The 12,500-nt window shown below is 33.4% G+C and overlaps 1 protein-coding gene across 1 annotated transcript in view; it reads left to right on the plus strand.

Moving 5' to 3' along the window:
• ascc3 (activating signal cointegrator 1 complex subunit 3) overlaps positions 1–12,500 on the plus strand; it is a 281,455-nt gene that overhangs the window by 195,812 nt on the left and 73,143 nt on the right. Inside the window, 6 exon segments of the mRNA XM_056476127.1 lie at positions 1,120–1,311; positions 2,524–2,748; positions 4,665–4,784; positions 7,529–7,693; positions 8,273–8,359; positions 9,663–9,839. Of these exon segments, the coding sequence (XP_056332102.1) occupies positions 1,120–1,311; positions 2,524–2,748; positions 4,665–4,784; positions 7,529–7,693; positions 8,273–8,359; positions 9,663–9,839 (966 nt within the window).

Below are 12,500 nucleotides of genomic sequence, written 5' to 3' on the forward strand. Positions count from 1 at the left end.
TAATGTTCAGTTTCTTACACGGACCGATCATTTTGACTTCAGTGTGTCATCAGGAGCCATGACTATTGATTTGGACTCATTTGTTTGTGTTCATTTTAATCTAAAAAACCTGTAACCATTCACTGCCATTATATTAATCACAAGAAGGTCGCTGGTTTGAGTTTCAGCTGGGTCAGTTGTCATTTCTACGTGGAGTTTGCATGTTCTCCCCTTGTTGGCGTGGGTTTCCACCATGGTATTCTGAGTGTGGAAGCCGAGTGTTTTGAGTGAGCATACTGATAGTGTTGGTATTCTGTGAGGGTTTTAGAGGGACAGGCACATCTGTAATGGGCTGTTCTCAGCGGCACCGGGGCCTTGTTGCTGTTGACCTCCATTTAGACTCAGGCAGAGTGAGATCAGAGCGTCTGATGGTGAGGACGTTTCTGCCAGCGCAGGTCACGACCCACATCCACAGTCAGCACAACACACGTCTCAATCCCAGCGCTGCGAGGACACTGCTGGAGACTCCAGCGTCTTATAAAAGTGGAGCTATTATGCATAGATGGCTTTTATAAGGGGTTTAAACACAGTTGTGTGGCAGCAATGTGTGAATATAACCAGCTTCTAATAGGGAAACATGAATTAATTATAATAAAAAAACAGTCTGCAGAAACACTTTGATTGACATTCTCCTTTTGTACATGCCATCAGAGTGGGAAAGCCCCGCCCACTAGTCTCCCTCATTAGCATAAACAGCAGCCCTAAGTGAGAAGCAGCCCTCTGTCCATTAGCCATTAGAGTGTTTGAGCTGCTGAAGATAATGTCAGCATAGACTAAGAGGATTATAGATGTGGAGTTTAGATGAACAGCGACAGGAGCGACATAGACTGACAGAAGCATGAAGCACACACTCGCACGCACATTTTCACACAGATAATATTAGTACTGTTTTAAATCTGCCACTATGCTGACACACAGGTGTTTCTAGCTCCGCCCTCTTCTGAAATAAACACAATCTTATTTGAATTTAAAGCGACAATCACCAAAATGCCACAATAAGGATCAAAGCCTAAAAGGGGTCAGTTTCGAAGTGTTATAAAACTCTGTGTGTGTGTGTGTGTGTGTGTGTGTGTGTTCCAGATTCAGCGCTCCAGGAATAAGCAGATGCGGGAGATGTTTCCTGATGGGTTCGGGATTCATCATGCTGGGATGCTGCGTCAGGACCGCTCGCTGATGGAGAGCATGTTTTCCAGAGGATACCTGAAGACTCTAGTGTGCACCGCCACGCTGGCCTGGGGAGTCAACCTGCCGGCACATGCCGTCATCATCAAGGTCAGTGTGTGTGTGTGTGTGTGTGTGTGCTTTAAGCTTGTTCATCCACTATTTACTACTCTTCTTTATTTTTCTCCTTTCTTCTTCTCATATTTCATCTTCTTCTTCTCCTTCTCCTCCTCCTTTTCTTCGTCTTCTTCTCATCTTTCTTCTTTTTCCCTCACTCTGGATCTTTATGGAGCTAATAATATGCCAAAATAATCCGAATTTGAATTCTGTTAATTTGAATTATTGACAGTTGTGATTTAATAAATCTGAATATTTAAATGCAGTTCTAAATTTGTTTTGAATTTGAATTTCTCAATTTGAATTTGAATTTCATAACTTGAATATTACACATCTGAAATTTTGGACAACTGAATTTTTCAATTTTATAGACGTATTTTCAAACTTTTTTTGTGTTCTGAATTCACAGACTGCAGATATCCACTTTGTTAAAATAGTTTCAAGTTTTCAAGATGAAGAAATTCAGAACATCAAAATCATTCATTCATTCATTCATTTTCTTTTCGGCTTAGTCCCTTTACAGAATAGGTCAGAATCAGCTCTTTGACTCTCAAAACACCAAAAACGTAAATAAAATTGATTAACTAGTAAGATGTAATTGAATTAAATACATGAATTTGGTTCACTGAAGCATGTATATATTTATTATACAAACTACTGAAAATAGCTGACCCCCGATAGTCAGTTTGCTGAAGAATTGTGTCCTCCTGGGCCTCACATACACCAGTAAACTCACGCAGCTCTGCGATTGGCCAAAATGCTTAGTTTGACTTTTGGGTGATCGTCTACTCTTCCCTGCTGATGACCCCTGACCTACTTTCTGCTGAATCTGAATTTCTGGTTTTGAGTTTTAGGATATTGAATTTGATGTTCTGAAACCCAATATCTGCAGTCTGAATTCAGGACACAAAAAATCTGAAGTTTAAAAAAATTCAGCCTTGAAACATTCAGTTGTCTTAAATTTAAGATGTTCAATATTCAAATTCTAAAAATTCTAATTAAGAAATTTAAATTCAAAACAAATGTATAACTGCATTTAAATATTCAGTTACAATTGTCAATCAATGAAATGAACAATTCAAATTCAGATTGTTTTGGCATGTTATTAGCTCCATACACCTTTAGCCAGTTTAAGTTGTACAGTATTATGAAAGTGTGTGCTAGTCCCCTTGTTAATGTTTCTGATGTGTGTGTGTGTGATGTCAGGGCACTAATATCTACGATGCGAAGCGTGGAGCTCTGGTGGATCTGGGCATCCTGGATGTTATGCAGATCTTTGGTCGCGCCGGACGGCCACAGTTTGATAAATACGGAGAGGGAACCATCATCACAACACACGACAAACTCAGCCATTACCTGACACTGCTGACCCAGCAGAACCCCATCGAGAGTCAGTTCCAGCAGAGCCTCGCTGACAACCTTAATGCTGAGGTACACACTCTCACACACACACACACACACACACACACACACACACACATCCGTCTATCCCGGGGTTATTTCTGACTAAATTAGGAATATTTGCTAAATGTAATGTAAATGTGTGTGTTAGAATATTCGAGTAGTATATAACTAAAGCAGTCTTACACTGAATCACAGAGAACACTAACTGTTAAAGCATTTAGACATTCATTTAAAGCTTATAAATACTTACTAACATTCTTAAAGATTAAATTAGTAATAATAATAAAATAAAAAAAATAAATAAATAATAATAATAATAATAATAATAATAATAAAAATAATAATAATAATAATAAAATAGTAATAATAATAAAATGGTTTAATTTTGTTGTTTAAAATCTGCTTTCAGTTCCTATTCATATCTTTCAGAAAATCAAACTTCCAAGCTGTTTTATTATTTATTTATTTATTTATTTATTTATTTATTTATTTATTTATTTATGTGTCTATTTTTATGTATGTTTGCATTTTTATTTATATATTTATTCATTTATTTATTTATTTATTTATTTATTTATTTATTTATTCATTTATTTATTTATTTATTCATTTATTCATTTATTTATATGTCTATTTTTATGCATGTTTGCATTTATTTATTTATTTATTTATTTATTTATTTATTTATGTGTCTATTTTATGTATGTTTGCATTTATTTATTTATTTATTGATTGATTGATTTATGTGTCTTTTTATGTATGTTTGCATTTTTATTTATTTATTTATTTATTTATTTATTTATTTATTTATTTATTTATTCATTTATGTGTCTATTTTTATGCATGTTTACTTTTTATTTATTTCATTATTCATTCATTTATTTATTTATGTGTCTATTTGTTTGTATGTTTGCATTTTATTTATTTATTCATTTATTTATTTATTTATGTGTCTATTTTTATGCATATTTGCTTTTTATTTATTCATTTATTTATTTATGTGTCTATTTTTATGTATGTTTGCATTTTATTTATTTATTTATTCATTTATTTATTTATGTGTCTACTTTTTTATGTTTGTTTGCATTATTTAATTATGTATTTATTTATTTACGTGTCTATTGTTATGTTTGTTTGCCTTTATCTATATATTTACTCATTTATTAATTTATTTATGTCTATTTTTATGTATGTTTGCTTTTTATTTATTTATTTATTCATTCATTTATTTATTCATTCATTTATTTATTTATTCATTCATTTATTTATTTATGTGTCTATTTGTATGTATGTTTGCATTTTATTTATTTATTAATTCATTTATTTATTTACGTGTCTACTTTTTATGTTTGTTTACATAATTTAATTATGTATTTATTTATTTGCGTGTCTATTGTTATGTTTGTTTGCCTTTATCTATTTATTTACTCATTTATTAATTCATCTATTTACGTGTCTACTTTTTATGTATATTTGCATTTATTTATTTATTAATTTACTTATGTGTCATACCGAACACGTACGTTCATTTTAGTTTTTGTTTGCTAACATTTTCACATTAATTTTTCTTTGCAAAAAATATGATTAATTGCCTGATGTTTGCCTTTATAATAGTTCTTTAATAATAACAAGTTAAAATAAATACCTTCATTAGCTCATCCAGACATCAACTGTAATAGAATGTGTGCAGTTCCTATTTCTGCCGCATGATGGCAGCATCAACACATCACTCCTATAGAAACTCTTAATCGGGTTGTCCAGCAGGTGGCGCAGTAACACCACACATCATTTGAAGACCAGAATAAAGTCATTTCAGCACAGCGTTGATGTGACTGTGCTTGTCATTTGTCCAGCATCTCATTCTCATCATCAGCAATATTCAAAATGAACCACTGTTCAGGAGCTGGCTGTATGATGATTATTTTGTGTCTGTATTTGTGCAGATCGCTCTCGGGACGGTCACTAATGTTGACGAAGCCGTCCGCTGGTTGAGCTACACCTACCTGTACGTGCGAATGAGAGCCAATCCACTGGCTTATGGGATCAACCACAAGGCCTATCAGGTGCTCATATTCTCTTAAACATGTTCCTTAAAGCTCCAGTGAAGTTAAAATAAGGTTTTTTAGATCAGTATTGTTAGTTTTTAGGATATCTATAAGGTAGTGCGCACCAAAACAGTGTCAAAATTCATGTTAGGGAGATATAAAGCTGATATAAACATGTGAAGCTTGCAGTTCGTCACTTCCACCTATATGGATCAGCGTTTTTCTTCACGTCACCTCATACTTCACTCTCTCATCAAATCTTCTGACCAATCAAATGCTCTCAAGTGTCTGACATGCTCCGCCCCCTTGTTCTCATTTGATGCGCTTGAGCTCAAGCACTCTCACTGGCAGAGTTGTGATAAAACAAAACACTATTGGCTGTTTGTTTTTAAAGAGGAGGAGCTACACCATGCCCCGCCCTCTTTTTGTAGTTCTGTTGAGATTACGTCATTGAATAAAATATGCACATTTCAAAGCACTTCTCGGGATCTTTAAGCTAAAGTTATTAATGTAAGGCATAGTTTACCCCCCAAAAATTAACATTCACTTCAATTCAGTGCGATTCAAGTTCATTTGTACAGCGCTTTTCACAGTAGTTATTGTTCCAAAGCAGCTTTACAACAGCTGCACAATACTGCAGCACAGGCAAATTCAGAAAAGTTGAGGTTATTAATTAGCAGGACTTTATTAGTTACTAATAACTTTACCTAATTAACTAGTACCTCATAACGTTTACTGGTTAAAGTTCTTATATGTATAACGTATATTTATATATAAAACAAATATTCCTTTTGGGCTTATTCTTTCTTCCTTTCTTTCTTTTGTTTATGTGTATTTATTCTCTTCTTTTATCTTTATTCTTTATATTTCTTTATTCTTTCTTTTGGTCTTATTTATTTATTCATTTGTTTATTTCAATCATTCATTCATTCTTTTATTTGTTCTTTATTCTTTCTTATTTAATCTTTCTTTTGTTCTTATTTATACTTTCTTATTGATTGATTTATTGATTTATTGATTGATTTGTTTATATATTTATTGATTGATTTATTGATTTGTTTGTTTTTATTGTAATTCATTTATTTATTATAATGTATGTATTTCTTTAATTTTGTTTCTTTTTATTTATTCTTTATTTATTTTGTCTTATATTTATTAATTCATTCATCTATGTTTTTATTTGATATGTATTCTTTATATTTTGTATTTATATTTGTTCTTATTTATTTATTTTGTTCTCATTCATTCATCCATTATTTATTCATTAATTTTTATTCATTATTTTGTTCTTATTTATTCTTTCTTTATTTTTTCCTTCGTATTAGTTTTTATTTTATTGTTTTGTTGTAATTTATTTATTATTTTATTTATTCTTTATTCTTTGTATTTCTTTATTTTTGTTTGTTTGTTTCTTAGTTATTCTTTCGTTCTTTCTTTGTTCTTTTTTATATTATTAATTCATTAATTTATTCTATATTTATTTTTATTCTTTATATTTCTTTATTTATTCTTTCTTTTGTTCTTATTTATTTCTTTTGTTTTCATTCATTCATTCATTATTTTATGTGTTCTTTATTCTTTCTTCTTTATTCTTTTGTTCTTAATTATTCTGTTCTTATTATTATTTACTTATTTATTTGATTTATTTGATTTTATTGTAATAAATTTTTTATTATTAATCATTTTTTTATTTATTTATTTATTCTTCTTTCTTTCCTTCCTATATTTATTCATTCATTCATTTATTCTCTTTTTTATATTTATTCTTTATATTTCTTTATTCTTTTTGTTGTTTTTATTTATTTATTTTGTTCTTGTTAATTTACTCATTTTTATTCATTCATTCATTAATTCATTCATTTATTTGTCCCTTATTCTTTCTTATTCTTTCTTTTGTTCTTATTTGTTCTTTCTCTTTCTTTCTTCTTTCTTCTTCTGATTTATTGAATTATTTTTATTGTAATTTGTTTATTTTATTATTATTTTGTCTTTTCTATTTATTTGTTTCTTTTATTTGTTTTTTTTCTTTTTAATATTTATTCATTCATTTATTTATTCTCTTATTAAATCTTTATATTTCTTTATTTAATTCTTATTTTATTCTCTTTAATTCATTTATTCATTCTTTCATCCATTTATTTGTTCTTTATTATTTATTCTTTCTTTCTCTCTTATTATTATTTATTTAATTGATTGTTTTTATTGTAATTTATTTATTTTTATTATTCTTTCTTTTTATTTATTTCTTCTTTTTTTCTTCCTTTCATTTATTAATTAATTCATTTATTCTCTCATTTGATATTTATTCTTTATATTTCTTTATTTAATCTTTCTCTTGTTCTTATTAATTTATTCATTCGTTCGTGCATTCAATTATTCTTTTATTTGTTCTTTATTCTTATTTATTCATTATTTCTTTCTTCTGATTTATTTAATTTATTTAGTTTTTTTTTGTAATTTATTTTTTTATTTCCTTATTTTTTGTTTGTCTCTTTTCTTATTTATTGCTTATTTATTTATTATTTTTTCTCATTCGTTTATTTCTTTAATTATTATCTAATTATTAATTGTTTTTTATTTCTTCATGTATTGCTTCTTTCTCTTCTAAGTATACAGGTGATGTTATTGTATGCATGTACAACAGAGTGTGTTACGCTTTTCAGCAGCACAGTGCATTGATATTCTTCTTGTTGTAAATGCATTTGTTGCTGTTGATTCATTCTGAAGTCTTTTAGCAATATCTAAACGCTGCTGTTGTTCAGATGGACCCGCAGCTGGAGCTCTACAGGAAGGAGCTAGTGGTGGAGTCCGGCAGGAAGCTGGATAAAGCACGGATGATCCGATTCGACGAGAGGACGGGTTACTTCGCATCTACAGACCTCGGCAGGACAGCCAGTCACTTCTACATTAAATACAACACCATAGAGGTCAGAGATGATGTGTCTGCATGTTCTTTATGTTTACTTATTTACTAGATATTCTTCAATATACTAATATTCAGCTTAAAGTGATATTTAAAGGCCTAACTAGGTTAATAAGGTTAAGCTCGGGTAATTAGGCAAGCCATTGTATAACAGTGATTTGTTCTGTAGACAATCCAAAACAAATATCGCTTAAGGGAGCTAATAATATTGACCTTATAATGATTTAAAAATATTTAAAGCAGCTTTTATTGTAGCCGAAATAAAACAAATAAGACTTTCTCCAGAAGAAAAACTATTATAGGACATACTGTGAAAAATTCCTGAATCTGTTCAACATCATTTGGGAAATATTTGAGAAAGTCAAATCAATAATGCTATATATGAACTACTATGGCATTTGATTATATATATTGGGGTGTAAATTACGGTATGATGAATTTTAGTTTGTTTTTCCTCATCAATAAGAATATTTCACATGATTGCTGTTTCACATTGCATCGTCTTTGGTGTGCAAAGAAAGAAAAATGCTTGTAAATGTTGATGAAATGCGTATTTGAACAGTATTTCTCCTCTATTTCACAGTCGTTCAATGAGCTGTTCAATGCACAGAACACTGAAGCAGACGTGCTCAGCATCGTCTCCAAAGCTGAAGAGTTTGAGCAGATCAAGGTGAGAGTGCACTCATTTAACAAATGAACTAAAGACTTCAATACTTTCTGTCTTTCTTTCTTTCTTTTCTTTCTTTCTTTCTTTCTTTCTTTCTCTCTTTTCTTTCTTTCTTTTTCTTTCTCTCTTTTCTTTCTTTCTTTCTTTCTTTCTCTCTTTTCTTTCTTTCTTTCTTTCTCTCTTTTCTTTCTTTCTTTCTTTCTTTCTTTCTTTCTTTCTTTCTTATTTAATCATTCATTAATTTATTCTCTAATTTATTTATTTATTTATATATTTGTTCCTTTATTTGTTCATTTATTTGTTCATTTATTTACTCATTTATTCGTTTATTTATTTATTTATGTTTGTTTATTTATTCATTTATCTATTTATTTGTTTATTTATTAATTTATTCTTTATTTGTTTATTTATTTATTCATTTTTTCTTTTATTTGTTCTTTATTGTTCTTTATTCGTTCTTTATTCTTAATTTTGTTTTTATTCTGTCTTTCAATTTATTCTTTCTTATTTTTATTTATTTATTTATTCATTTATTTAAATATTTTAATGTATTTATTGTAATTTATTTATTCTTTTTTATTCTTTATTTTTTATTTCTTTATTTTTGTTTGGTTCTTTTTTATTCACTCTTTATTTATTTATTCTTTTTTGTTTGTTTCTTTCTTTCTGTCTTTTTTCTTTTATTTTTATTCCTTCATTTATTCTATTTTTATCTTTGTTCTTTATATTTCTTTATTCATTCTTTATTTTGTTCTTATTTATTTATTCATTTATTCATTAATTTATTCTTTCTTTCTTTCTTTCTTATATTAATTAATTCATTCATTCATTAGTTGGTTTATTCATTCTTTTATTTATTCTTTATTCTTTCTAATTCATTCTTTCTTTTTCTTCTTATTGTTTATTTATTTCTATTTTCATTTTTATTAATATATTTAATTGTTTTTATTTATTGTAATTCTTTTTTATTTATTCTTTATTTTCTTTATTGTTTTATTTCTTTACTTTTTGTTTGTTTCTTTATTATTCAATCTTTATTTATTTATTCATTTGTTTTTTTTGTTTCTTATGTATTTATTTATTTATTTTGTTTAATTATTATTTGATAATAATCATTGATTTATTATATATTTCTTTCTTTCTTTCTTTCTTTCTTTCTTTCTTTCTTGTCTTTTATAAAATTTGAGCAGATCAGTGGATCAGATCTTGTGGACTTGTTAAGATCAAAATTTAGTTAGTGAAGCGTGTGTGTGTGTGTGTTAGTGAAGCATTTGATAGTTAAATGTGTGTGTGTGTGTGTGTGCAGGTGCGGGATGAGGAGCTGGAGGAGCTTGAGAAGATGTTGTGTAATTTCTGTGAGTTGCCGGCGTCTGGAGGAGTGGAGAACGGCTACGGCAAGATCAACATCCTGCTGCAGACCTACATCAGCCGTGGAGAAGTGGACAGTTTCTCACTCGTCTCTGACCTGTCATATGTAGCGCAGGTGAGACACACACACATGAACACACTCACACACACACACACACATGCACTTACTCATGCAGACACAAACACCCACACACATGTACGCAGACACACGCACACACATGCACATATGCATGCATACACACACATGCAAACACGCACGCACACATGCACGTACACACACGATAAAGAGGGGTTGTGAAGCCTGGGGGTGGGGGGGGGGTGGGGGGGGGTTGTGATCATGAAGTGAAAAGGGGGGGGTATATTGGCGATCGGTAAGTTATAAGCGGGCACACACACACACATGCACGTACACACACACATGCACGTACACACACACATGCACATACACACGCGCACACACACATTTATACGAATACACACTTGTATGAACACACACATACAAGCACACATGAATGCACGCACACACATGTATATGAATACGCACATATAAGCACACATGTATTCACTCACACACATGTATACGAATACGCACATACAAGCACACATGTATTCACACACACACCCATACACACACGCATATACTCACACACACACACACACACGTATACAAACACATACAAGCACGCATGTATGCACGCACACATGCAGACACACACATATACACGCACACACCCACACATGCACGTACGCATACACACGCGCATGCAAACACACGCACACAAACACACATGTGCAGCATGCATTGGCCCTCTGGGTCGTGAACAAAAGTGTGTGTGTAGGGGGCGTGGATCAAAGTGAAGGGGAGGTCGAGTACGAAAGTCAAGGGGGGTTGCGGACGAAAGTGAAGGGGGGGTGTCGCGGACCAAAGTGAAGGGGTGAGGGGTCGTGGATAAAAGTGAAGGGGGTTTGCAGACGAAAGTTAGGGGGGGGTTGCGGACAAAAGTGAAGCGGGGGGTCACGCACGAAAGTGAAGGGGGGTTGTGGACAAAAGTGAAGTGGTGAGGGGGTCATGGATAAAAGTGAAGGGGGTTTGCAGACAAAAGTGAGGGGAGTGTCGCACACGAAAGTGAAGGGGGGTCGTGGACGAAAGTGAAGGGGGGTCGTGGACGAAAGTGAAGGGGGGGTGTCGCGGACCAAAGTGAAGGGGTGAGGGGGTCGTGGATAAAAGTGAAGGGGGGTCGCAGACGAAAGTGAGGGGGGGGTCGCGGACTAAAGTGAAGGGGGGGGGGGGCGTGGATGAAAGTGAAAGGGTGGTCGCGGACGAAAGTGAAGGGGGGGGTCGTAGATCAAAGTGATGAGAAGGTCGAGTACGAAAGTGAAGGGGGTGTCGCGGATGAAAGTGAAGGAGGAGGTCGTGGACGAAAGTGAAGGGGGGGGTGTCGCAGACCAAAGTGAAGGGGGGGGTGTCGCAGACCAAAGTGAAGGGGGGGGGGGTTGCGGACGAAAGTGAAGGGTTGGGGTTGTGGCCGAATGTGAAGGGTGGGTCGCATATGAAAGTGTGTGTGGGGGGGGGGGGGGTCGCGGACGAAAGTGAAGGGTTGGGGTTGTGGCCGAAAGTGCAGGGTGGGCTCGCGCACGAAAGTTAAGGGGGGGTCGCGCACTAAGTGAAGGGGGGGTCACGGACGAAAGTGAAGGAGGAGGTCATGGATGAAAGTGCAGGGTGGGGTCGCAGATAAAAGTGAGGGGGTGGCTCGCGCACAAAAGTGAAGAGTGCGGGGCGAGCTGGGGGGATCGTGGGCTCCTAATAATATCTCTGGGGGCCCCTAAAGTGCGGGGCCCTTTGAATCATCCTAACTGTATTTTAATTACGTTTCAACATCCCTGCTGTAAAGAAACCTTATGATATTAAAAAGAGTCGCATAAATATATCACCAGAAGTGTATCAGTGGCTGAAAAACACTCGTGTGTTTGTGTTTATCTCAGAGATGCGGATGGGAAATCCTCTGTTCAGATCCTCTGCGGAATCTATACTATACTGTACATCCCTGATATCTGGCATGCCGCTATAACAGCTTCCATGTGCTCAGACAGTTGAAATATCTGGGAGAAAGTCCCTCTTTGCTCCTAATTCGGCTGATTTGAGATGTGCAGCTGGGATCCGGCAGTGGGAGACTCGTTTCCGTCTCCAATGTGTGTTGATTTTAAATCCAGACCTTCTTCTGTGCTCCGAGGTCTCTCCAATGTCTCTGACCGTCACCCTTCAGAGGTTTTAGATGTATATGGTTAGATACACACACACAGGCTACGATTCCTTCAATGGTTTTCGCATCTGTTCAGAGATGGAGACTCTTCCCATCAGTCATCTGTATATCGGGTTTGCTCTGAATGTAAGTTGGAGAGGTTGATAAGTGTGTGTTTGGAGATTGTGAGAAGAGACTCCATGTTTGATGCTGAGTGAGTGAGGAATCAGAGCCGCTTTGGTGTGTGATGATTCAGTTTAATGTATTTGCAAACGCAACAACAAAAGAAACCAAAGAAAATGTAATCAAATCTCATCTTTTATGTTCAACAGAAAGAAACTCACGTGAGTGTGTGTGATTTTAATGTCATTTTTGACTAATCTACCCATTTAAGATGAGTATGCTTTAATTATATAATATAACATGCAGCACAGACACCTCAGGTAGATTCTCAGAAATGTAATGTGGCGGTTTCTGGCACTTCAAGGCATTATTGTAAGTCTACAGCATCACCACATTAGTAGTATTTAGCACAT

The sequence above is a fragment of the Danio aesculapii genome, chromosome 16, assembly GCF_903798145.1.
Source record: "Danio aesculapii chromosome 16, fDanAes4.1, whole genome shotgun sequence".
NCBI lineage: Eukaryota > Metazoa > Chordata > Actinopteri > Cypriniformes > Danionidae > Danio > Danio aesculapii.